The sequence below is a fragment of the Hyperolius riggenbachi genome, chromosome 9 (genome assembly GCF_040937935.1).
Source record: "Hyperolius riggenbachi isolate aHypRig1 chromosome 9, aHypRig1.pri, whole genome shotgun sequence".
Taxonomy (NCBI): domain Eukaryota; kingdom Metazoa; phylum Chordata; class Amphibia; order Anura; family Hyperoliidae; genus Hyperolius; species Hyperolius riggenbachi.
In genome coordinates this window covers 5,762,600-5,789,708 of record NC_090654.1, presented here as the reverse complement: position 1 = coordinate 5,789,708, position 27,109 = coordinate 5,762,600, and the positions used below count along the sequence as shown (strand labels likewise).

General features: G+C 55.8%; 1 protein-coding gene across 1 annotated transcript; it reads left to right on the top strand.

Moving 5' to 3' along the window:
• The first annotated feature begins 2,535 nt into the window (after nt 1-2,535).
• Nucleotides 2,536-24,543, top strand: LOC137532379 (ras-related protein Rab-43-like). Its single transcript, XM_068252812.1, has 2 exons — nt 2,536-2,809; nt 24,343-24,543. The coding sequence occupies exons 1-2, from the start codon at nt 2,618-2,620 to the stop codon at nt 24,541-24,543; spliced, it is 393 nt and encodes a 130-aa protein (XP_068108913.1). The 5' UTR covers nt 2,536-2,617.
• Nucleotides 24,544-27,109: the final 2,566 nt, after the last annotated feature.

The window sequence follows — 27,109 nt, the reverse complement described above, 5'->3', positions numbered from 1 at the left end:
AAGCTTTTGGCTCAGCACAGCTCAGTAACTTTGCAGACAGTGTGATTGAAAGGCAATATAATCCTCCTGCACTCGGCACTAAACAGCTGCACTTATCTTCTGGGAATGCTTTCTTTCACTGTGCGACCTTTTCTTTCAAAGTGTACAGATGAGCATATAGGTGAAATATATGTAAAGCATATGATTGCAGCATGTGGGTATTACGTGCAAACATTTCTGCTCTCTGCTCGTCCCTCCTCCCTTCTCTGTCCACTCCCTGCCCTCTGTCCATCTTCTCCCCTTCTCTGTGTGTCCACTCCCTCCCCTTCTCCTGTCCACAGACCTGTCCTGCTGTTCATTTCACCCCCCAATGCTTCCGGTAGTAAAATGATCCGAGATTCGGATCAAAGATCCGGATCTCTTCAATGATCCGATTCGAATCATCCGGATCATTGAAAAGATCCGAACTTCCCATCTCTAGATCACACTGAACACTCAGCAGCACCAAACACCCAGCAGGAGAGGCTGAACTATGCACCACTAACCTGTGCAACTGCAGACAGCAGACAGGAAGAAAAAAAGGTGAGAAGGATCACACTGTGCTCTGCAATCGTATTTAAGTCATGCAGAGCAGCCATAAAGGGGGGAAAAGATCATTTAGATCAAGCTCCCACCATCACCCCAGATATAAGGTCCCTGAATAATTTGACATTTAGTCATGACAACAGGGCTGCGACCAGGAGAGGCTGAACCTGGCCGGAACGCCGCAGGAATGTCGGCGAGGTAAGAGTAAAATAAAAATAAATAGCGATGAAACACTAAGGAACCTGTTCGGAGGTGAGGACAAAAATGAGAATGCTGCTCGCTAGGGGTCACTTTCTTTTATAGCTAAGGTCCTGTTAATTGGTAGGGGTGGGGCTTAACCCATATGTATGCTGCCATGGAGGCATATGGAAATATGTAAAGCATATGATTGCAGCATGTGGGTATTGCGTGCAAACAAACATTTCTGCTCCCTGCTTGTCCCTCCTCCCTTCTCTGTCCACTCCCTGCCCTCTGTCCATCTTCTCCCCTTCTCTGTGTGTCCACCCCCCTCCCCTTCTCTGTCCACTCCCTGCCCTCTGTCCACCTTCTCCCCTTCTCTGTGTGTCCACCCCCCTCCCCTTCTCTGTCCACTCCCTGCCCTCTGTCCACCTTCTCCCCTTCTCTGTGTGTCCACCCCCCTCCCCTTCTCCTGTCCTGCTAGTCATTTCACCCCTGAATGCTTCCCTTGTAAAATGATCCGAGATTCGGATCAAAGATCCGGATCTTTTCAATGATCCGATTCGAATCATCCGGATCATTGAAAAAGATCCGGACTTCCCATCTCTACTGGTCTCCACAGGCAGGGGGCGGGGCGTTCTTTTCAGTCAGGCAGGGGGCGGTGTCCTCACTCAGGCAGCCTCGTCAGTCAGTCAGGCGGGGGGGGGGCGGAAAGTCAGTCAGGCAGGGGGTGGAGCATTCAGGCAGGAGGCGGGAACGTGTCCTCAGTCAGGCCGGTGTAATGTCTGATTACGCTGCCTGTGGATTTGTGCTGCCCCGCATGTGCAGTAGCAGCCTGTGCGGCCACATTTCCTATAGAATGATGCTGCTGGAGATAAAATACTAAATATCTCCGCTCCCACACCTCTTACACCCCCCAAATTTTCAGGGTAGGGAGGGAACCCCCCGAATTACCTCTATGCCAAATTGCAGCCCCCGAGACCTGCTAGTTCCCGAGATAAATTTCTCTAATCTATCTCCTGAACCAGCGGGTATCGGGGGCTGCAATTTGGCATAGAGGTAATTCGGGGGGTTCCCTCCCTACCCTGAAAATTTGGGGGGTGTAAGAGGTGTGGGAGCGGAGATATTTAGTATTTTACCATCAGCAGCGTAATTAACTTCACACTGAGCATGCGTGCTACTGAGTGTGGGAGGAGCTTCCGGGCAGCGCAATCAGACATTACACCGGAGACGGTGGGATCTCCTCACTCAGGCGGTGGGCGGGGTTTGGTCTGTCAGACGGGCAGAGTGGGTGGAGCAGTCGGGCAGGGGGCGGGACGTACTCGTCAGTCAGGGGGTAGAGCAGGAGGCGGTGCCTCCGTCCTCACGCCGGGGACCGCTCCGGTCTCATCAGTCAGCTGAGAAGGAAGTGGAGCAGGAGGCGGGGCCTGCGTCTTCAGCCGGGGGCGGTGCTGTCTCCTCAGTCAGGGGGGGGGGGGGGGCGGAGGCGGGGCCAGCGTCCTCAGTCAGGCCGGGGGCGGGCTCGTCAGTCAGCAGGACAGGGGGTGGAGCAGGAGGCGGGGCGGTCTCGTCAGTCATCAGAGCAGCGGGAGGCGGGCCGGGGCGGTCTCGTAAGTCAGCAGGGCAGGGGGCGGAGCGGGAGGCGGGCTGGCTCGTAAGTAATCAGGGCAGGGGGCGGAGTGGAAGGCGGGGCGGTCTCGTAAGTAAGCAGGGCAGGGGGCGGAGTGGGAGGCGGGACGGTCTCGTCAGTCAGCAGGGCAGGGGGCGGAGCCGGGGGCGGTCTCGTAAAGGAGGGGGCGGGTCCGGCAGGGCTGCCGCTGCTGTAGTTCCGCAGTGTCGGCACACACGTCACGTGGTGCGCTCCCGGGCCCCCGGCATGCAGCCCCCGCTGGAGTCGGACGATGTGTATGACTTCCTGTTTAAGCTGGTTCTGGTCGGGGACGCCGGGGTCGGGAAGACGTGCGTCGTGCAGAGGTTCAAGAGCGGCGTGTTTGTGGAGAGACAGGGCAACACCATCGGGGTGGACTTCACTATGAAGAGCCTGGAGATCCAGGGCAAGAGGGTGAAGGTGAGGGGACTACAACTCGGAGCAGTGCTTTTCAGCGCTGCTAGCTTTGGGCGCAGCCAGCGCCGCCATAGACTGTAATAGGAATCAGTCTATAGCGGCGCTCAGTGAGGAAGGTCGGCTCCGTCAGAAGACGGAGCCGAAGTTGTTTAAAAAACACAATAATTCGGCCTCCAGCGATCGCTGGAAGCCGAATTATTTCATTCCCCCACTATCCATGTCGGCCTGGAGGGGGAATAGTAATTAAAACGCCCCGGACTTGTGCAGAAGCAGGACCAGCCATTTAACAGCTGGATCCTGCGCCCAAGTCTACCAGCGCCGTATTCAAATGTACGCCTACAACTCCCAGCATTATATCTGTGTGTATAGGGGGACTACAACTGCCAGCATGCCCAGTCATATATATAGAGGGGGGACTACAACTGCCAGCATGCCCTGCCTTATATGGACAGGGGACTACAACTGTCAGCATGCCCTGCCGTGTGTGTGTGTGTGTGTGTCTGTCTATGGGGGGGACTACAACTGACAGCATGCCCTGCCTTGTGTGTGTGTGTGTGTGTGTGTGTGTGTGTGTGTGTGTGTGTCTCTATGGGGGGGACTACAACTGACAGCATGCCCTGCCTTGTGTGTGTGTGTGTCTCTATGGGGGGGACTACAACTGACAGCATGCCCTGCCTTGTGTGTGTGTGTGTCTCTATGGGGGGGACTACAACTGTCAGCATGCCCTGCCGTGTGTGTGTGTGTGTGTGTGTGTGTGTGTGTGTCTGTCTATGGGGGGGACTACAACTGACAGCATGCCCTGCCTTGTGTGTGTGTGTGTGTGTGTGTGTGTGTGTGTGTGTGTGTGTGTGTCTCTATGGGGGGGACTACAACTGACAGCATGCCCTGCCTTGTGTGTGTGTGTGTCTCTATGGGGGGGACTACAACTGACAGCATGCCCTGCCTTGTGTGTGTGTGTGTCTCTATGGGGGGGACTACAACTGACAGCATGCCCTGCCTTGTGTGTGTGTGTGTGTGTGTGTGTGTGTGTGTGTGTGTCTCTATGGGGGGGACTACAACTGACAGCATGCCCTGCCTTGTGTGTGTGTGTGTGTGTGTGTGTGTGTGTGTGTGTCTCTATGGGGGGGACTACAACTGACAGCATGCCCTGCCTTGTGTGTGTGTGTGTGTGTGTGTGTGTGTGTCTATGGGGGGGACTACAACTGACAGCATGCCCTGCCTTGTGTGTGTGTGTGTGTGTGTGTGTGTTTGTCTCTATGGGGGGGACTACAACTGACAGCATGCCCTGCTGTGTGTGTGTGTGTGTGTGTCTCTATGGGGGGGACTACAACTGCCAGCATGCCCTGCCTTGTGTGTGTGTGTGTGTGTGTGTGTGTCTCTATGGGGGGGACTACAACTGACAGCATGCCCTGCCGTGTGTGTGTGTGTGTGTGTGTCTCTATGGGGGGGACTACAACTGCCAGCATGCCCTGCCTTGTGTGTGTGTGTGTGTGTCTATGGGGGGGACTACAACTGCCAGCATGCCCAGCCATATATATGGAGGGGGGACTTCAACTGCCAGCATGCCCTGCCTTGTGTGTGTTTCTCTATGGGGGGACTACAACTGCCAGCATGCCCTGCCTTGTGTATGTGTGTCTATGGGGGGGACTACAACTGCCAGCATGCCCTGCCGTGTGTGTGTGTGTGTGTCTATGGGGGGGACTACAACTGCCAGCATTATATCTGTGTGTATGGGGGGACTACAACTGCCAGCATGCCCAGCCGTGTGTGTGTGTGTGTCTGTCTGTCTGTCTATGGGGGGAACTACAACTGCCAGCATGCCCTGCCTTATATATGTGCATCCATGGGGGGGAAGACTACAACTGCCAGCATACCCAGCCTTGTGTGTGTGTATGGGAGGGGACTACAATTGCCAGCATGCCCAGCCTTGTGTGTGTGTGTGTGTGTGTGTGTGTGTGTATGGGAGGGGACTACAACTGCCAGCATGCCCTGCCTTGTGTGTGTGTGTGTGTGTCTATGGGGGGGACTACAACTGCCAGCATGCATTATGTCCGTGTGTCTATGGGAGGACTACAACTGCCAGCATGCTCTGCCTTGTGTGTGTGTATGGGGGGACTACAACTCCAAGCATTATATCTGTGTGTGTGTATGGGAGGGGGGGACTACAACTGCCAGCATGCCCTGCCTTGTGTGTGTGTGTGTCTGTGGGGGGGACTACAACTGCCAACATGCCCTGCCTTATATGTGTGTGTATGGGAGGGGACTACAACTGCTAGCATACCGTGTGTGTCTGTCTATGGGGGAAGACTACAACTACCGGCATGCCCAGCCTTATATGTGTGTCTGCATGGGGGGGTTAGGAGACTGCCATTATGCCCTGCTATGTATGTATGTATGTATGTATGTATGTATGTATGTATGTATGTATGTATGTGGGGACTACAACCACCAGTATGCCCTCTGTGTATGGGGGGGGGGGGGGGGGGGAAGCTACAACTACCAGCATGCCCAACCATATATTATATGTGTGTAGCTGTGGCTGGATAGTGTACTGGGTAAGGGCTCTGCCTCTGACACAGGAGACCTGGGTTCACATCTTGGCTCTTCCTGTTCTGTAAGCCAGCACCTATACAGTAAGGAGACATTGGGCAAGACTGCTGCTGCCTATAGAGCGCCCTCTATTTGCTGCAACTCTGGCCTAACACTGCTACTGTTTATACCATCCCCTAGTGGCGTCAGCTCTGGTGCTTGGAATCTGCCAGGAGAAAATGTTATTTATCTTGTCTATAGGGGACTACAACTACCAGCATGCCTTGCTATTTGTGTATGGGGAGCTACAGCTACCAGCAAGCCCATGGTGGAGTATACTAAATATATTATTCTAGACGGCGCTGCTTATTCCTTCTATTGATATTATACAAGGACAGTCCTTCCACCTGCTGCTTCCTTTCCTTTATTGGTGGAGGATATTACCTCTCTGCGTCTCTTGATGCTGCTCGTTGTCCTCGGGGGTCCCTCTCTTCCGGTCCTCTGAAGTGTTTGATGGAATCCTTCAGTCGATCACTTGCCCTGGGAGTTCCGCCAAACAACGCTGCGCAACTGAGAACCGCACAGCACAAATTCTGACCCGTGCATGTAGCGAAGTGATCGTTCGTCCACTTATGCCTGCACAGTTCAGAATGGCTCTGCGCGGAGGGATGTCCGAGAGGTGAGAGGGCCGGGCACAGGAGGGACCCCAGGGACAGTGAGCAGCATCCGGACCCTCTGGGGGGAGGTAGGCCACCATCCATGGGCTTCATTCGGTATGGTTTCCTCTGGGCCACGGGTACTTTAAGGACAACTGAAGTGAGAGGGATATGGAGGCTGCCATATTTATTTCCTGTTAGACAATACCAGTTGCCTGGCTGTCCTGCTGATCTCTCTGGCTGCAGTAGTGTCTGAATCACACACCTGAAAAAAGCATGCTGCTAATTCAGTCACCTGATCTGCTGCATGCTTGTTCAGGGGCTGTGGCTATTACAGGATCAGCAGGACAGCCGGGCAACTGGTATTGCTTAGAAGGGAATAAATATGACAGCCCCCTGTTCTTCTCACTTCAGTTGTCCTTTAAAGGGACTTCGAGCCCCTCTCATGGGCATGCCTTTAAGCCAGACGGCTTCCAACAAAGTCATGCTGTGACCCCTCTGGAGGAGCCTCTTGTAATGTCCATGCGTGTCACTTCCTCTTCCTGCTTCATTGTTCAGTGATGCACTTCTCTAACAGAGAAGACAGGGGTGACCCGGAAGTTATAGCAGAGCCAAGATGGCAGCCGCGATTTTTAAATTGAAATCGAGCGTCAACTATTTGGTGTAGAACGGCGATTCAGCGATCAAATGAAAGAGGAGAGCACAAGCTGCAGAAAGGTATGTGTCTTTATGTACTCTGCAGTACTGGTTGGAGTCTTAAAGGCATGCCCATGAGAGGTGCTCTGAGCCCCTTTAAGTAAAGCCACCAGTGATTTGTGATGTTGGGGCACCTGGAGGGTATGAGGGGGGGGGGAGCATTCAGACCCCGCGCAGAGGGAACGGACTGTACGTTCCTACTACCGCTTCTATCACCATAACGTCTGCAGGTGTGCTCCAGCTGCGTATAGTGACAAGATATATATATATACACTGTACAGCGCTGCGTAATATGTCGGCGCTATATAAATAATAATAATATTGCCGCAGCCCCTTTATATAAAGCTGACCACACGCTCAGATAGCTACCTAATGGGGTATGTTCGCTAAACTGCGGTAAGCGGAATAACGACCGCACAATGAGTAGAGCGTAATGCGTGACGCTGTTACATGCTGCTCAGCGCGCAATAAGACGTCGCCCCGAGTTATCCCGCTTAGTGAATGTATCCCATTGGTTGGCAATTCTGGTCAATCCCTCTGTGACGTGAATCTGATCAGAGAGGCCTCGATTTCAACCACACACAGAACAGTTTTCAGCATAAAATCTGCTGAGCTGCAGCGTTACGATACTACAGGTCTACCGCCGCTCCTGCGAGATTTGCTGATTGATCGTATCGGTCACTTTTCTGCCAAAATTGATCTAAGCTGCGATGGGTGTGGCCTCCTGTGCTGTAGATTCCCGGCAGATTCGATTAGAGTGATCACATCTGCCGGGAAGGTGGATGTGTGTATGGCCTGGGTTACTGGCCCTGTAGCAGGGCACGCAGTCTGGAGAGGCAGAAGCACCAGGACTTTTGTGCCTTTCCTGAGAGGGGGCACAGACAGCAGTAAAATCTGCTCCCCCTTGCTGTGTGTATTGTAGCTTGGTGAGGTGGCCAGCAGTGCTGCTTCCCTGTTTGTTTTGTAAGGTTGTGTTTGTGTCTCCAGGATCCTCCCCTGCACTCTGATGTCACTTTACATGGGTGGGTCAGTGGTTCAGCATGCTGTGTCCCTCCATGGGGCGGAGCTTACACAATAGGAGCAGGGCGGCTGGGACTTGTGGTTCAGCATGCAGTGTCCCTCCATGGGGCGGAGCTTACACAATAGGAGCAGGGGGGCTGGGACTTGTGGTTCAGCATGCAGCGTCCCTCCATGGGGCGGAGCTTACAAAATAGGAGCAGGGTGGCTGGGACTTGTGGTTCAGCATGCAGTGTCCCTCCATGGGGCGGAGCTTACACAATAGGAGCAGGGTGGCTGGGACTTGTGGTTCAGCAGGCAGTGTCCCTCCATGGGGCGGAGCTTACACAATAGATGCAGGGTGGCTGGGACTTGTGGTTCAGCAGGCAGTGTCCCTCCATGGGGCAGAGCTTACACAATAGATGCAGGGTGACTGGGACTTGTGGTTCAGCATGCAGTGTCCCTCCATGGGGCGGAGCTTACACAATAGGTGCAGGGCGGCTGGGACTTGTGGTTCAGCATGCAGCGTCCCTCCATGGGGCGGAGCTTACACAATAGGAGCAGGGTGGCTGGGACTTGTGGTTCAGCATGCAGTGTCCCTCCATGGGGCGGAGCTTACACAATAGGAGCAGGGTGGCTGGGACTTGTGGTTCAGCATGCAGCGTCCCTCCATGGGGCGGAGCTTACAAAATAGGAGCAGGGTGGCTGGGACTTGTGGTTCAGCATGCAGTGTCCCTCCATGGGGCGGAGCTTACACAATAGGAGCAGGGTGGCTGGGACTTGTGGTTCAGCAGGCAGTGTCCCTCCATTGGGCGGAGCTTACACAATAGATGCAGGGTGGCTGGGACTTGTGGTTCAGCATGCAGTGTCCCTCCATGGGGCGGAGCTTACACAATAGGTGCAGGGTGCCTGGGACTTGTGGTTCAGCATGCAGTGTCCCTCCATGGGGCGGAGCTTACACAATAGGAGCAGGGTGCCTGGGACTTGTGGTTCAGCAGGCAGTGTCCCTCCATTGGGCGGAGCTTACACAATAGATGCAGGGTGGCTGGGACTTGTGGTTCAGCATGCAGCGTCCCTCCATGGGGCGGAGCTTACACAATAGGAGCAGGGTGGCTGGGACTTGTGGTTCTGCATGCAGTGTCCCTCCATGGGGCGGAGCTTACACAATAGGAGCAGGGTGGCTGGGACTTGTGGTTCAGCAGGCAGCGTCCCTCCATGGGGCGGAGCTAACACAATAGGTGCAGGGTGGCTGGGACTTGTGGTTCAGCATGCAGTGTCCCTCCATTGGGCGGAGCTTACACAATAGATGCAGGGTGGCTGGGACTTGTGGTTCAGCATGCAGTGTCCCTCCATGGGGCGGAGCTTGCACAATAGGTGCAGGGCGGCTGGGACTTGTGGTTCAGCATGCAGTGTCCCTCCATGTGGCGGAGCTTACACAATAGGTGCAGGGTTCCTGGGACTTGTGGTGCAGCATGCAGTGTCCCTCCATGGGGCGGAGCTTACACAATAGGTGCAGGGTGGCTGGGACTTGTGGTTCAGCATGCAGTGTCCCTCCATGGGGCGGAGCTTACACAATAGGTGCAGGGTGGCTGGGACTTGTGGTTCAGCATGCAGCGTCCCTCCATGGGGCGGGGCTTACACAATAGGAGCAGGGTGGCTGGGACTTGTGGTTCAGCATGCAGTGTCCCTCCATGGGGCGGAGCTTACACAATAGGTGCAGGGCGGCTGGGACTTGTGGTTCAGCATGCAGTGTCCCTCCATGGGGCGGAGCTTACACAATAGGAGCAGGGCGGCTGGGACTTGTGGTTCAGCATGCAGTGTCCCTCCATGGGGCGGAGCTTACACAATAGGTGCAGGGTGGCTGGGACTTGTGGTTCAGCATGCAGTGTCCCTCAATGGGGCGGAGCTTACACAATAGGTGCAGGGTGGCTGGGACTTGTGGTTCAGCATGCAGTGTCCCTCCATGGGGCGGAGCTTACACAATAGGTGCAGGGCGGCTGGGACTTGTGGTTCAGCATGCAGTGTCCCTCCATGGGGCGGAGCTTACACAATAGGAGCAGGGTGGCTGGGACTTGTGGTTCAGCATGCAGCGTCCCTCCATGGGGCGGAGCTTACACAATAGGAGCAGGGTGGCTGGGACTTGTGGTTCAGCATGCAGCGTCCCTCCATGGGGCGGAGCTTACACAATAGATGCAGGGTGACTGGGACTTGTGGTTCAGCAGGCAGTGTCCCTCCATGGGGCGGAGCTTACACAATAGGTGCAGGGTGCCTGGGACTTGTGGTTCAGTATGCAGCGTCCCTCCATGGGGCGGAGCTTACACAATAGGTGCAGGGTGACTGGGACTTGTGGTTCAGCATGCAGTGTCCCTCCATGGGGCGGAGCTTACACAATAGGAGCAGGGTGACTGGGACTTGTGGTTCAGCATGCAGTGTCCCTCCATGGGGCGGAGCTTACACAATAGGAGCAGGGTGGCTGGGACTTGTGGTTCAGCATGCAGTGTCCCTCCATGGGGCGGAGCTTACACAATAGGAGCAGGGTGGCTGGGACTTGTGGTTCAGCATGCAGCGTCCCTCCATGGGGCGGAGCTTACACAATAGGTGCAGGGTGACTGGGACTTGTGGTTCAGCAGGCAGTGTCCCTCCATGGGGCGGAGCTTACACAATAGGTGCAGGGTGCCTGGGACTTGTGGTTCAGTATGCAGCGTCCCTCCATGGGGCGGAGCTTACACAATAGGTGCAGGGTGACTGGGACTTGTGGTTCAGCATGCAGCGTCCCTCCATGGGGCGGAGCTTACACAATAGGTGCAGGGTGACTGGGACTTGTGGTTCAGCATGCAGCGTCCCTCCATGGGGCGGAGCTTACACAATAGGTGCAGGGTGCCTGGGACTTGTGGTTCAGTATGCAGCGTCCCTCCATGGGGCGGAGCTTACACAATAGGTGCAGGGTGGCTGGGACTTGTGGTTCAGCATGCAGCGTCCCTCCATGGGGCGGAGCTTACACAATAGGAGCAGGGTGGCTGGGACTTGTGGTTCAGCATGCAGTGTCCCTCCATGGGGCGGAGCTTACACAATAGGTGCAGGGTGCCTGGGACTTGTGGTTCAGCATGCAGTGTCCCTCCATGGGGCGGAGCTTACACAATAGGTGCAGGGTGCCTGGGACTTGTGGTTCAGCATGCAGTGTCCCTCCATGGGGCGGAGCTTACACAATAGGTGCAGGGCGGCTGGGACTTGTGGTTCAGCATGCAGCGTCCCTCCATGGGGCGGAGCTTACACAATAGGAGCAGGGTGGCTGGGACTTGTGGTTCAGCATGCAGTGTCCCTCCATGGGACGGAGCTTACACAATAGGAGCAGGGTGGCTGGGACTTGTGGTTCAGCATGCAGCGTCCCTCCATGGGGCGGAGCTTACAAAATAGGAGCAGGGTGGCTGGGACTTGTGGTTCAGCATGCAGTGTCCCTCCATGGGGCGGAGCTTACACAATAGGAGCAGGGTGGCTGGGACTTGTGGTTCAGCAGGCAGTGTCCCTCCATTGGGCGGAGCTTACACAATAGATGCAGGGTGGCTGGGACTTGTGGTTCAGCATGCAGTGTCCCTCCATGGGGCGGAGCTTACACAATAGGTGCAGGGCGGCTGGGACTTGTGGTTCAGCATGCAGTGTCCCTCCATGTGGCGGAGCTTACACAATAGGTGCAGGGTTCCTGGGACTTGTGGTGCAGCATGCAGTGTCCCTCCATGGGGCGGAGCTTACACAATAGGAGCAGGGTGGCTGGGACTTGTGGTTCAGCATGCAGTGTCCCTCCATGGGGTGGAGCTTACACAATAGGAGCAGGGCGGCTGGGACTTGTGGTTCAGCATGCAGTGTCCCTCCATGGGGCGGAGCTTACACAATAGGTGCAGGGCGGCTGGGACTTGTGGTTCAGCATGCAGCGTCCCTCCATGGGGCGGAGCTTACACAATAGGTGCAGGGCGGCTGGGACTTGTGGTTCAGCATGCAGTGTCCCTCCATGGGGCGGAGCTTACACAATAGGTGCAGGGTGGCTGGGACTTGTGGTTCAGCATGCAGTGTCCCTCCATGGGGCGGAGCTTACACAATAGGTGCAGGGTGGCTGGGACTTGTGGTTCAGCATGCAGTGTCCCTCCATGGGGCGGAGCTTACACAATAGGTGCAGGGCGGCTGGGACTTGTGGTTCAGCATGCAGTGTCCCTCCATGGGGCGGAGCTTACACAATAGGAGCAGGGTGGCTGGGACTTGTGGTTCAGCATGCAGTGTCCCTCCATGGGGCGGAGCTTACACAATAGGAGCAGGGTGGCTGGGACTTGTGGTTCAGTATGCAGCGTCCCTCCATGGGGCGGAGCTTACACAATAGGTGCAGGGTGACTGGGACTTGTGGTTCAGCATGCAGCGTCCCTCCATGGGGCGGAGCTTACACAATAGGTGCAGGGTGACTGGGACTTGTGGTTCAGCAGGCAGTGTCCCTCCATGGGGCGGAGCTTACACAATAGGTGCAGGGTGCCTGGGACTTGTGGTTCAGTATGCAGCGTCCCTCCATGGGGCGGAGCTTACACAATAGGTGCAGGGTGACTGGGACTTGTGGTTCAGCATGCAGCGTCCCTCCATGGGGCGGAGCTTACACAATAGGTGCAGGGTGCCTGGGACTTGTGGTTCAGTATGCAGCGTCCCTCCATGGGGCGGAGCTTACACAATAGGTGCAGGGTGGCTGGGACTTGTGGTTCAGCATGCAGCGTCCCTCCATGGGGCGGAGCTTACACAATAGGAGCAGGGTGGCTGGGACTTGTGGTTCAGCATGCAGTGTCCCTCCATGGGGCGGAGCTTACACAATAGGTGCAGGGTGCCTGGGACTTGTGGTTCAGCATGCAGTGTCCCTCCATGGGGCGGAGCTTACACAATAGGAGCAGGGTGGCTGGGACTTGTGGTTCAGCATGCAGTGTCCCTCCATGGGGCAGAGCTTACACAATAGATGCAGGGTGACTGGGACTTGTGGTTCAGCATGCAGTGTCCCTCCATGGGGCGGAGCTTACACAATAGGAGCAGGGTGGCTGGGACTTGTGGTTCAGCATGCAGTGTCCCTCCATGGGGCGGAGCTTACACAATAGGAGCAGGGTGGCTGGGACTTGTGGTTCAGCATGCAGTGTCCCTCCATGGGGCGGAGCTTACACAATAGGTGCAGGGTGCCTGGGACTTGTGGTTCAGCATGCAGTGTCCCTCCATGGGGCGGAGCTTACACAATAGGAGCAGGGTGGCTGGGACTTGTGGTTCAGCATGCAGTGTCCCTCCATGGGGCGGAGCTTACACAATAGATGCAGGGTGACTGGGACTTGTGGTTCAGCATGCAGTGTCCCTCCATGGGGCAGAGCTTACACAATAGGAGCAGGGTGGCTGGGACTTGTGGTTCAGCATGCAGTGTCCCTCCATGGGGCGGAGCTTACACAATAGGAGCAGGGCGGCTGGGACTTGTGGTTCAGCATGCAGTGTCCCTCCATTAGGCGGAGCTTACACAATAGGAGCAGGGCGGCTGGGACTTGTGGTTCAGCATGCAGTGTCCCTCCATGGGGCGGAGCTTACACAATAGGTGCAGGGTGGCTGGGACTTGTGGTTCAGCATGCAGTGTCCCTCCATTGGGCGGAGCTTACACAATAGATGCAGGGTGACTGGGACTTGTGGTTCAGCATGCAGTGTCCCTCCATGGGGCGGAGCTTACACAATAGGAGCAGGGTGACTGGGACTTGTGGTTCAGCATGCAGTGTCCCTCCATGGGGCGGAGCTTACACAATAGGAGCAGGGCGGCTGGGACTTGTGGTTCAGCATGCAGTGTCCCTCCATGGGGCGGAGCTTACACAATAGGAGCAGGGCGGCTGGGACTTGTGGTTCAGCATGCAGTGTCCCTCCATGGGGCGGAGCTTACACAATAGGTGCAGGGTGGCTGGGACTTGTGGTTCAGCATGCAGTGTCCCTCCATTGGGCGGAGCTTACACAATAGATGCAGGGTGACTGGGACTTGTGGTTCAGCATGCAGTGTCCCTCCATGGGGCGGAGCTTACACAATAGGAGCAGGGTGACTGGGACTTGTGGTTCAGCATGCAGTGTCCCTCCATGGGGCGGAGCTTACACAATAGGAGCAGGGTGACTGGGACTTGTGGTTCAGCATGCGGTGTCCCTCCATGGGGCGGAGCTTACACAATAGGAGCAGGGTGACTGGGACTTGTGGTGCAGCATGCAGCGTCCCTCCATGGGTCGTAGCTTACACAATAGGAGCAGGGTGGCTGGGACTTGTGGTTCAGCATGCGGTGTCCCTCCATGGGGCGGAGCTTACACAATAGGAGCAGGGTGGCTGGGACTTGTGGTTCAGCATGCAGTGTCCCTCCATGGGGCGGAGCTTACACAATAGGTGCAGGGTGCCTGGGACTTGTGGTTCAGCATGCAGCGTCCCTCCATGGGGCGGAGCTTACACAATAGGAGCAGGGTGGCTGGGACTTGTGGTTCAGCATGCAGTGTCCCTCCATGGGGCGGAGCTTACACAATAGGTGCAGGGCGGCTGGGACTTGTGGTTCAGCATGCAGCGTCCCTCCATGGGGCGGAGCTTACACAATAGGTGCAGGGCGGCTGGGACTTGTGGTTCAGCATGCAGTGTCCCTCCATGGGGCGGAGCTTACACAATAGATGCAGGGTGGCTGGGACTTGTGGTTCAGCATGCAGTGTCCCTCCATGGGGCGGAGCTTACACAATAGGAGCAGGGTGGCTGGGACTTGTGGTTCAGCAAGCAGTGTCCCTCCATGGGGCGGAGCTTACACAATAGGTGCAGGGTGGCTGGGACTTGTGGTTCAGCATGCAGTGTCCCTCCATTGGGCGGAGCTTACACAATAGATGCAGGGTGGCTGGGACTTGTGGTTCAGCATGCAGCGGCCCTCCATGGGGCGGAGCTTACACAATAGGGGCAGGGTGCCTGGGACTTGTGGTTCAGCATGCAGCGTCCCTCCATGGGGCGGAGCTTACACAATAGGTGCAGGGTGGCTGGGACTTGTGGTTCAGCAGGCAGTGTCCCTCCATGGGGCGGAGCTTACACAATAGGAGCAGGGCGGCTGGGACTTGTGGTTCAGCATGCAGTGTCCCTCCATGGGGCGGAGCTTACACAATAGGAGCAGGGCGGCTGGGACTTGTGGTTCAGCATGCAGTGTCCCTCCATGGGGCGGAGCTTACACAATAGGAGCAGGGCGGCTGGGACTTGTGTTTCAGCATGCAGTGTCCCTCCATGGGGCGGGGCTTACACAATAGGAGCAGGGTGGCTGGGACTTGTGGTTCAGCAGGCAGTGTCCCTCCATGGGGCGGAGCTTACACAATAGGAGCAGGGCGGCTGGGACTTGTGGTTCAGCATGCAGCGTCCCTCCATGGGGCGGAGCTTACACAATAGGAGCAGGGTGGCTGGGACTTGTGGTTCAGCATGCAGCGTCCCTCCATGGGGCGGAGCTTACACAATAGGTGCAGGGTGGCGGGACTTGTGGTTAAGCAAGCAGTGTCCCTCCATGGGGCGGAGCTTACACAATAGGAGCAGGGAGGCTGGGACATGTGATTCAGCATGCAGCGTCCCTCCATGGGGTGGAGCTTACACAATAGGAGCAGGGTGGCTGGGACTTGTGGTTCAGCAGGCAGTGTCCCTCCATGGGGCGGAGCTTACACAATAGGAGCAGGGCGGCTGGGACTTGTGGTTCAGCAGGCAGTGTCCCTCCATGGGGCGGAGCTTACACAATAGGTGCAGGGCGGCTGGGACTTGTGGTTCAGCATGCAGCGTCCCTCCATGGGGCGGAGCTTACACAATAAGAGCAGGGTGGCTGGGACTTGTGGTTCAGCATGCAGCGTCCCTCCATGGGGCGGAGCTTACACAATAGGTGCAGGGTGGCTGGGACTTGTGGTTCAGCATGCAGCGTCCCTCCATGGGGCGGAGCTTACACAATAGGTGCAGGGTGCCTGGGACTTGTGGTTCAGCATGCAGCGTCCCTCCATGGGGCGGAGCTTACACAATAGGTGCAGGGTGGCGGGACTTGTGGTTCAGCAAGCAGTGTCCCTCCATGGGGCGGAGCTTACACAATAGGTGCAGGGCGGCTGGGACTTGTGGTTCAGCATGCAGTGTCCCTCCATGGGGCGGAGCTTACACAATAGGAGCAGGGTGGCTGGGACTTGTGGTTCAGCATGCAGCGTCCCTCCATGGGGCGGAGCTTACACAATAGGAGCAGGGTGGCTGGGACTTGTGGTTCAGCAGGCAGTGTCCCTCCATGGGGCGGAGCTTACACAATAGGAGCAGGGTGGCTGGGACTTGTGGTTCAGCATGCAGTGTCCCTCCATGGGGCGGAGCTTACACAATAGGAGCAGGGTGGCTGGGACTTGTGGTTCAGCATGCAGCGGAGCTTACACAATAGGAGCAGGGTGGCTGGGACTTGTGGTTCAGCATGCAGTGTCCCTCCATGGGGCGGAGCTTACTCAATAGGAGCAGGGTGGCTGGGACTTGTGGTTCAGCATGCAGTGTCCCTCCATGGGGCGGAGCTTACACAATAGGAGCAGGGCGGCTGGGACTTGTGGTTCAGCATGCAGTGTCCCTCCATGGGGCGGAGCTTACACAATAGGAGCAGGGCGGCTGGGACTTGTGGTTCAGCATGCAGTGTCCCTCCATGGGGCGGAGCTTACATAATAGGAGCAGGGCGGCTGGGACTTGTGGTTCAGCAAGCAGTGTCCCTCCATGGGGCGGAGCTTAGACAATAGGAGCAGGGTGGCTGGGACTTGTGGTTCAGCATGCAGCGTCCCTCCATGGGGCGGAGCTTACACAATAGGTGCAGGGCGACTGGGACTTGTGGTTCAGCATGCAGCGTCCCTCCATGGGGCGGAGCTTACACAATAGGAGCAGGGTGGCTGGGACTTGTGGTTCAGCATGCAGTGTCCCTCCATGGGGCGGAGCTTACACAATAGGAGCAGGGTGGCTGGGACTTGTGGTTCAGCATGCAGCGTCCCTCCATGGGGCGGAGCTTACACAATAGGAGCAGGGTGACTGGGACTTGTGGTTCAGCATGCAGTGTCCCTCCATGGGGCGGAGCTTACACAATAGGTGCAGGGCGGCTGGGACTTGTGGTTCAGCATGCAGTGTCCCTCCATGGGGCGGAGCTTACACAATAGGTGCAGGGCGGCTGGGACTTGTGGTTCAGCATGCAGTGTCCCTCCATGGGGCGGAGCTTACACAATAGGAGCAGGGCGGCTGGGACTTGTGGTTCAGCAGGCAGCGTCCCTCCATGGGGCGGAGCTTAGACAATAGGAGCAGGGTGGCTGGGACTTGTGGTTCAGCATGCAGTGTCCCTCCATGGGGCGGAGCTTACACAATAGGAGCAGGGTGGCTGGGACTTGTGGTTCAGCATGCAGTGTCCCTCCATGGGGCGGAGCTTACACAATAGGTGTAGGGCGGCTGGGACTTGTTGTTCAGCATGCAGTGTCCCTCCATGGGGCGGAGCTTACACAATAGGAGCAGGGTGGCTGGGACTTGTGGTTCAGCATGCAGTGTCCCTCCATGGGGCGGAGCTTACACAATAGGTGCAGGGCGGCTGGGACTTGTGGTTCAGCATGCAGTGTCCCTCCATGGGGCGGAGCTTACACAATAGGAGCAGGGCGGCTGGGACTTGTGGTTCAGCAGGCAGTGTCCCTCCATGGGGCGGAGCTTACACAATAGGAGCAGGGTGGCTGGGACTTGTGGTTCAGCATGCAGTGTCCCTCCATGGGGCGGAGCTTACACAATAGGAGCAGGGTGGCTGGGACTTGTGGTTCAGCATGCAGTGTCCCTCCATGGGGCGGAGCTTACACAATAGGAGCAGGGCGGCTGGGACTTGTGGTTCAGCATGCAGTGTCCCTCCATGGGGCGGAGCTTACACAATAGGAGCAGGGTGCCTGGGACTTGTGGTTCAGCATGCAGTGTCCCTCCATGGGGCGGAGCTTACATAATAGGAGCAGGGCGGCTGGGACTTGTGGTTCAGCAAGCAGTGTCCCTCCATGGGGCGGAGCTTAGACAATAGGAGCAGGGTGGCTGGGACTTGTGGTTCAGCATGCAGCGTCCCTCCATGGGGCGGAGCTTACACAATAGGAGCAGGGCGGCTGGGACTTGTGGTTCAGCAGGCAGTGTCCCTCCATGGGGCGGAGCTTACACAATAGGAGCAGGGCGGCTGGGACTTGTGGTTCAGCATGCAGCGTCCCTCCATGGGGCGGAGCTTACACAATAGGAGCAGGGCGGCTGGGACTTGTGGTTCAGCAGGCAGTGTCCCTCCATGGGGCGGAGCTTACACAATAGGGGCAGGGTGGCTGGGACTTGTGGTTCAGCATGCAGTGTCCCTCCATGGGGCGGAGCTTACACAATTGGGGCAGGGTGGCTGGGACTTGTGGTTCAGCATGCAGTGTCCCTCCATGGGGCGGAGCTTACACAATAGGTGCAGGGTGGCTGGGACTTGTGGTTCAGCAGGCAGTGTCCCTCCATGGGGCGGAGCTTACACAATAGGGGCAGGGTGGCTGGGACTTGTGGTTCAGCAGGCAGCGTCCCTCCATGGGGCGGAGCTTACACAATAGGAGCAGGGCGGCTGGGACTTGTGGTTCAGCATGCAGTGTCCCTCCATGGGGCGGAGCTTACACAATAGGAGCAGGGTGGCTGGGACTTGTGGTTCAGCATGCAGCGTCCCTCCATGGGGCGGAGCTTACACAATAGGAGCAGGGTGGCTGGGACTTGTGGTTCAGCATGCAGTGTCCCTCCATGGGTCGGAGCTTAGACAATAGGAGCAGGGTGGCTGGGACTTGTGGTTCAGCATGCAGCGTCCCTCCATGGGGCGGAGCTTACACAATAGGAGCAGGGTGGCTGGGACTTGTGGTTCAGCATGCAGTGTCCCTCCATGGGGCGGAGCTTACACAATAGGTGCAGGGTGGCTGGGACTTGTGGTTCAGCAGGCAGTGTCCCTCCATGGGGCGGAGCTTACACAATAGGTGCAGGGTGGCTGGGACTTGTGGTTCAGCATGCAGTGTCCCTCCATGGGGCGGAGCTTACACAATAGGAGCAGGGTGGCTGGGACTTGTGGTTCAGCAGGCAGTGTCCCTCCATGGGGCGGAGCTTACACAATAGGGGCAGGGTGGCTGGGACTTGTGGTTCAGCATGCAGTGTCCCTCCATGGGGCGGAGCTTACACAATAGGAGCAGGGCGGCTGGGACTTGTGGTTCAGCATGCAGTGTCCCTCCATGGGGCGGGGCTTACACAATAGGAGCAGGGTGGCTGGGACTTGGGGTTCAGCATGCAGTGTCCCTCCATGGGGCGGAGCTTACACAATAGGAGCAGGGCGGCTGGGAGTTGTGGTTCAGCATGCAGTGTCCCTCCATGGGGCGGAGCTTACACAATAGGAGCAGGGTGCCTGGGACTTGTGGTTCAGCATGCAGCGTCCCTCCATAGGGCGGAGCTTACACAATAGGTGCAGGGTGGCGGGACTTGTGGTTCAGCAAGCAGTGTCCCTCCATGGGGCGGAGCTTACACAATAGGAGCAGGGAGGCTGGGACATGTGGTTCAGCATGCAGCGTCCCTCCATGGGGTGGAGCTTACACAATAGGAGCAGGGTGGCTGGGACTTGTGGTTCAGCAGGCAGTGTCCCTCCATGGGGCGGAGCTTACACAATAGGAGCAGGGCGGCTGGGACTTGTGGTTCAGCAGGCAGTGTCCCTCCATGGGGCGGAGCTTACACTATAGGTGCAGGGCGGCTGGGACTTGTGGTTCAGCATGCAGCGTCCCTCCATAGGGCGGAGCTTACACAATTGGTGCAGGGTGGCGGGACTTGTGGTTCAGCAAGCAGTGTCCCTCCATGGGGCGGAGCTTACACAATAGGAGCAGGGTGCCTGGGACTTGTGGTTCAGCATGCAGCGTCCCTCCATAGGGCGGAGCTTACACAATAGGTGCAGGGTGGCGGGACTTGTGGTTCAGCAAGCAGTGTCCCTCCATGGGGCGGAGCTTACACAATAGGTGCAGGGCGGCTGGGACTTGTGGTTCAGCATGCAGTGTCCCTCTATGGGGCGGAGCTTACACAATAGGAGCAGGGTGGCTGGGACTTGTGGTTCAGCATGCAGCGTCCCTCCATGGGGCGGAGCTTACACAATAGGAGCAGGGTGGCTGGGACTTGTGGTTCAGCAGGCAGTGTCCCTCCATGGGGCGGAGCTTACACAATAGGAGCAGGGCGGCTGGGACTTGTGGTTCAGCATGCAGTGTCCCTCCATGGGGCGGAGCTTACACAATAGGAGCAGGGCGGCTGGGACTTGTGGTTCAGCATGCAGTGTCCCTCCATGGGGCGGAGCTTACATAATAGGAGCAGGGCGGCTGGGACTTGTGGTTCAGCAAGCAGTGTCCCTCCATGGGGCGGAGCTTAGACAATAGGAGCAGGGTGGCTGGGACTTGTGGTTCAGCATGCAGCGTCCCTCCATGGGGCGGAGCTTACACAATAGGTGCAGGGTGGCGGGACTTGTGGTTCAGCAGGCAGTGTCCCTCCATGGGGCGGAGCTTACACAATAGGAGCAGGGTGGCTGGGACTTGTGGTTCAGCAGGCAGTGTCCCTCCATGGGGCGGGGCTTACACAATAGGTGCAGGGTGGCTGGGACTTGTGGTTCAGCAGGCAGTGTCCCTCCATGGGGCGGGGCTAACACAATAGGTGCAGGGCGGCTGGGACTTGTGGTTCAGCATGCAGTGTCCCTCCATGGGGCGGAGCTTACACAATAGGAGCAGGGCGGCTGGGACTTGTGGTTCAGCAGGCAGTGTACCTCCATGGGGCGGGGCTTACACAATAGGTGCAGGGCGGCTGGGACTTGTGGTTCAGCAGGCAGTGTCCCTCCATGGGGCGGGGCTTACACAATAGGTGCAGGGTGACTGGGACTTGTGGTTCAGCATGCAGTGTCCCTCCATGGGGCGGAGCTTACACAATAGGGGCAGGGTGGCTGGGACTTGTGGTTCAGCATGCAGCGTCCCTCCATGGGGCGGAGCTTACACAATAGGAGCAGGGTGCCTGGGACTTGTGGTTCAGCAGGCAGTGTCCCTCCATGGGGCGGAGCTTACACAATAGGAGCAGGGTGGCTGGGACTTGTGGTTCAGCATGCAGTGTCCCTCCATGGGGCGGAGCTTACACAATAGGAGCAGGGCGGCTGGGACTTGTGGTTCAGCAGGCAGTGTCCCTCCATGGGGCGGAGCTTACACAATAGGAGCAGGGAGGCTGGGACTTGTGGTTCAGCATGCAGCGTCCCTCCATGGGGCGGAGCTTACACAATAGGTGCAGGGTGGCTGGGACTTGTGGTTCAGCAGGCAGTGTCCCTCCATGGGGCGGAGCTTACACAATAGGTGCAGGGCGGCTGGGACTTGTGGTTCAGCATGCAGCGTCCCTCCATGGGGCGGGGCTTACACAATAGGAGCAGGGTGGCTGGGACTTGTGGTTCAGCATGCAGCGTCCCTCCATGGGGCGGAGCTTAGACAATAGGAGCAGGGTGGCTGGGACTTGTGGTTCAGCAGGCAGTGTCCCTCCATGGGGCGGAGCTTACACAATAGGAGCAGGGTGGCTGGGACTTGTGGTTCAGCATGCAGTGTCCCTCCATGGGGCGGAGCTTACACAATAGGGGCAGGGTGGCTGGGACTTGTGGTTCAGCATGCAGTGTCCCTCCATGGGGCGGAGCTTACAAAATAGGACCAGGGCGGCTGGGACTTGTGGTTCAGCATGCAGTGTCCCTCCATGGGGCGGAGCTTACACAATAGGAGCAGGGTGGCTGGGACTTGTGGTTCAGCATGCAGTGTCCCTCCATGGGGCGGAGCTTACACAATAGGAGCAGGGTGGCTGGGACTTGTGGTTCAGCATGCAGTGTCCCTCCATGGGGCGGAGCTTACACAATAGGTGCAGGGCGGCTGGGACTTGTGGTTCAGCATGCAGTGTCCCTCCATGGGGTGGAGCTTACACAATAGGAGCAGGGAGGCTGGGACTTGTGGTTCAGCATGCAGTGTCCCTCCATGGGGCGGAGCTTACACAATAGGTGCAGGACGGCTGGGACTTGTGGTTCAGCATGCAGTGTCCCTCCATGGGGCGGAGCTTACACAATAGATGCAGGGTGGCTGGGACTTGTGGTTCAGCATGCAGCGTCCCTCCATGGGGCGGAGCTTACACAATAGGAGCAGGGAGGCTGGGACTTGTGGTTCAGCATGCAGCGTCCCTCCATGGGGCGGAGCTTACACAATAGGAGCAGGGAGGCTGGGACTTGTGGTTCAGCAGGCAGCGTCCCTCCATGGGGCGGAGCTTACACAATAGGAGCAGGGTGCCTGGGACTTGTGGTTCAGCATGCAGTGTCCCTCCATGGGGCGGTCAGCCTCTGTATATGAGGAGGCAGCTTACACAATAGGCGGCAGGGACTGATGGCCTGGGGCCTCTGCTGCTGTTTGCTCAGGTTGGTCACATGTCCTTTGTTGCTCACTGGAGGAAGGGTTCTCTCTCACAATGAGGACATCACATCCTGTTGTGTCGCAGCTGCTGCCTCTAGCTGAGGATTAAAGTGCGACTCCGCTGTCTGAAGAGGCAGCTGTATACACTGCTACTGGATTTACTGAAAATAGACATGCCATAAAGCTCACCTGAACTGAGAGGGATAGGGAGGCTGCCATATGTATTTCCTGTTAGATAATACCAGTTACCTGGCAGTCCTGCTGATCTCTTTGGCTGCAGTAGTGTCTGAATCACACACCGGAAACAAGCATGCAGCTAATCCAGTCACACTTCAGTCAGATTACATGATCTGCTGCATGCTTGTTCAGGGGCTGTGGCTAAAAGTATTACAGGCACAGGATCAGCAGGAGAGTCGGGCAATCTGAATTGTATAAAATGAAATAAATATGTCTGCCTCTGTATTCCTCTCACTTCAGTTGTCCTTTAGTGCAGCCCTCTACTAGAGATGAGACAGCCTTGCTCTGGCCTCCCCCAGCTTCTCCATCTATCCGTGGCCTTCCTCGATCTTTGATTAGTAAAATGATTGACCGGTGATATTACCGGCCCGCACATGTAATGTCTTGTGGTTGGGGGCCAGTTCTGCTCTATCAGAGATGGACAGAGTGAGTGTAATAAGCTGAGGCTGGGAGCACACTTGTCTGTCGGTTTTCTGTACACCGTGTGTCTGTATGTGTGACCACATGCATGATTATCACAGAAGTGAATGTAATTGATGGAGAAAATGCCTGCAGTGCTTTACTGCTGTCCTTATCTGCATGGGGAAAACACATTCAAGTGTGCACTAGCCAATTGCATAACATTGGTTCTCTGTTTACCTGTGCAGAAAGCGAGGGGGGGCAGGGGCATCCAAAGTTTCGCAGGGGGGAGGGGGGGGGGGGGGCAGTGATTCCTAGTTACACCCCTGGCTGGGATGAATGTGACTCTCTCTCCTGCTATGCTGTCAGGGATGGGGGGTCCGTTTATCGGACACAGTGGCGGTCATGTAGCGAGGTATTGCCTGGTCATCGCTCTCCCTTCCTTGGGGGGGGCCGTGTATCGGGCACAGCGGCAGTGGTGTAGCGGGGTATTGCCTGGTCATCGCTCTCCCTTCCTTGGGGGGGGGGGCGTGTATCGGGCACAGCGGCAGTGGTGTAGCGGAGTATTGCCTGGTCATCGCTCTCCCTTCCTTGGGGGGGGGGGCGTGTATCGGGCACAGCGGCAGTGGTGTAGCGGGGTATTGCCTGGTCATCGCTCTCCCTTCCGAGGTGACGCAATGTTTCCTCACAATCTGACTTTATTGCCCTGCTTGTTTGGGAAGTTGTGAAACTAACTTGTGTGGCAACCTGCGGTGAGGATAACAATAATAACCAGCTCTGCCACACAGCACACAGCTGCACAATGGGGGGTAATTATACCAGTGAGGGGTGATTACTGCAGCCCACCCCAGGGCCATTCAGCCAGGGGGGCTTCTGTCACATGCAGATCTCACACATCTGTTGTTATTCACAAACCTGTCCAGGATTACCCAGAGAACTCCTAGCCAGGCTCACCGATCTCCATCACAGGAGGTCCACATCATTACTGGCGAATTCTATATATACATAGGAGCTGTATGGATCTCCCAGTCATCTGCCCCCTCCCTACAGATGCATACATAGCCCATTCCTTTTGCGATCAAATACCTTTCCACACACTACAATCTGTGCGCTGTCTGCCGGGTCCCCTGGGGACACGAGCTTTGCTGTTTGGAGTCCACATTCTGAACAAAACTGAGCCCTTAAAGGACAGCTGAAGTGACAGGGATGTGGAGGCTGCCATATTTATTTCCTTTTAAACAATACCGGTTGCCTGGCTGTCCTGTTGATCCTCTGCCTCTAATACTTTCAGCCACAGCCCCTGAACAAGCATGCAGCAGATCAGGCGTTACTGACATTATTGTCAGATCTGACAAGATTAGCTCCATGCTTGTTTCTGGTGCGATTCAGAGACTACTGCAGCCAATTAGATCAGCAGGGCTGCCAGGCAACTGGTATTGTTCAACAGGAAATAGCCGGCCATGTGACTTGGCCCTTACAAGCTGCCCGGTACCTGTGCGCCTGACACGTTTCCCGGGAATTCCGTATATCTGACGCATTTTCTCTCCACAGCTGCAGATCTGGGACACTGCTGGTCAGGAACGTTTTCGCACGATAACCCAGAGTTACTACAGAAGCGCTAATGGGGCCATCATCGCCTACGACATCACCAAGAAGAAGTCGTTCGAGTCAGTTCCTCGCTGGATAGACGACGTGAAGAAATACGCCGGCTCCAACATTGTACAGCTGCTGATTGGTGAGTGTTTAGTGTAATGTCGTGCAGCTGCTGATTGGTGAGTGTGTAGTATAACCTTGTACAGCTGCTGATTGGTGAGTGTGTAGTGTAACATCGTACAGCTGCTGATTGGTGAGTGTGTAGTATAACATCGTACAGCTGCTGATTGGTGAGTGTGTAGTGTAACATCGTACAGCAGCTGATTGATGTGTGTACTATAACATCGTACAGCTGCTGATTGGTGAGTGTGTAGTGTAACATCGTACAGCAGCTGATTGGTGAGTGTGTAGTATAACATCGTACAGCTGCTGATTGGTGAGTGTGTAGTGTAACATCGTACAGCAGCTGATTGGTGAGTGTGTAGTGTAACATCGTACAGCAGCTGATTGGTGAGTGTGTAGTGTAACATCGTACAGCTGCTGATTGGTGAGTGTGTAGTGTAACATCGTGCAGCTGCTGATTGGTGTGTAGTGTAACATCGTACAGCTGCTGATTGATGAGTGTGTAGTATAACATCGTACAGCTGCTGATTGGTGAGTGTGTAGTGTAACATCGTACAGCCGCTGATTGGTGAGTGTGTAGTGTAACATCGTGCAGCTGCTGATTGGTGTGTAGTGTAACATCGTACAGCTGCTGATTGGTGAGTGTGTAGTGTAACATCGTGCAGCTGCTGATTGGTGAGTGTGTAGTGTAACATCGTACAGCCGCTGATTGGTGAGTGTGTAGTGTAACATCGTACAGCAGCTGATTGGTGTGTGTAGTATAACATCGTACAGCTGCTGATTGGTGAGTGTGTAGTATAACATCGTACAGCTGCTGATTGGTGAGTGTGTAGTGTAACATCGTACAGCAGCTGATTGATGTGTGTAGTATAACATCGTACAGCTGCTGATTGGTGAGTGTGTAGTGTAACATCATACAGCTGCTGATTGGTGAGTGTGTAGTATAACATCATACAGCTGCTGATTGGTGAGTGTGTAGTGTAACATCATACAGCTGCTGATTGGTGAGTGTGTAGTGTAACATCGTACAGCAGCTGATTGGTGTGTGTAGTGTAACATTGTACAGCTGCTGATTGATGAGTGTGTAGTGTAACATCGTGCAGCTGCTGATTGGTGTGTAGTATAACATCGTACAGCTGCTGATTGGTGAGTGTGTAGTGTAACATCGTACAGCCGCTGATTGGTGAGTGTGTAGTATAACATCGTACAGCCGCTGATTGGTGAGTGTGTAGTGTAACATCGTACAGCTGCTGATTGGTGAGTGTGTAGTGTAACATCGTACAGCCGCTGATTGGTGAGTGTGTAGTGTAACATCGTACAGCAGCTGATTGGTGTGTGTAGTATAACATCGTACAGCCGCTGATTGGTGAGTGTGTAGTGTAACATCGTACAGCAGCTGATTGGTGTGTGTAGTATAACATCGTACAGCTGCTGATTGGTGAGTGTGTAGTGTAACATCGTACAGCAGCTGATTGGTGTGTGTAGTATAACATCGTACAGCTGCTGATTGGTGAGTGTGTAGTGTAACATCGTGCAGCTGCTGATTGGTGTGTAGTGTAACATCGTACAGCTGCTGATTGGTGAGTGTGTAGTGTAACATCGTACAGCCGCTGATTGGTGAGTGTGTAGTGTAACATCGTACAGCCGCTGATTGGTGTGTGTAGTGTAACATCGTGCAGCCGCTGATTGGTGAGTGTGTAGTGTAACATCGTGCAGCTGCTGATTGGTGAGTGTGTAGTGTAACATCGTACAGCTGCTGATTGGTGAGTGTGTAGTGTAACATCGTACAGCCGCTGATTGGTGAGTGTGTAGTATAACATCGTACAGCCGCTGATTGGTGAGTGTGTAGTGTAACATCGTACAGCCGCTGATTGGTGAGTGTGTAGTATAACATCGTACAGCCGCTGATTGGTGAGTGTGTAGTGTAACATCGTACAGCCGCTGATTGGTGAGTGTGTAGTGTAACATCGTGCAGCCGCTGATTGGTGAGTGTGTAGTGTAACATCGTGCAGCTGCTGATTGGTGAGTGTGTAGTGTAACATCGTACAGCTGCTGATTGGTGAGTGTGTAGTGTAACATCGTACAGCTGCTGATTGGTGAGTGTGTAGTGTAACATCGTACAGCCGCTGATTGGTGAGTGTGTAGTGTAACATCGTACAGCTGCTGATTGGTGAGTGTGTAGTGTAACATCGTACAGCCGCTGATTGGTGAGTGTGTAGTGTAACATCGTACAGCCGCTGATTGGTGAGTGTGTGGTATAACATCGTACAGCTGCTGATTGGTGAGTGTGTGGTATAACATCGTACAGCTGCTGATTGGTGAGTGTGTAGTGTAACATCGTACAGCAGCTGATTGGTGTGTGTAGTGTAACATCGTACAGCTGCTGATTGGTGAGTGTGTAGTGTAACATCGTACAGCTGCTGATTGGTGAGTGTGTAGTGTAACATCGTACAGCTGCTGATTGGTGAGTGTGTAGTGTAACATCGTACAGCCGCTGATTGGTGAGTGTGTAGTGTAACATCGTACAGCCGCTGATTGGTGTGTGTAGTGTAACATCGTGCAGCCGCTGATTGGTGAGTGTGTAGTGTAACATCGTGCAGCT

What these genes read in the sequence shown, in the direction of transcription:
- LOC137532379 (XM_068252812.1), top strand. Translation starts at nt 2,618, where the DNA reads ATGCAGCCCCCGCTGGAGTCGGACGATGTGTATGACTTCCTGTTTAAG. An exon ending in TCCAGGGCAAGAGGGTGAAG is followed by an intron (nt 2,810 to 24,342) that starts GTGAGGGGACTA and finishes TTCTCTCCACAG; the next exon opens with CTGCAGATCTGGGACACTGC.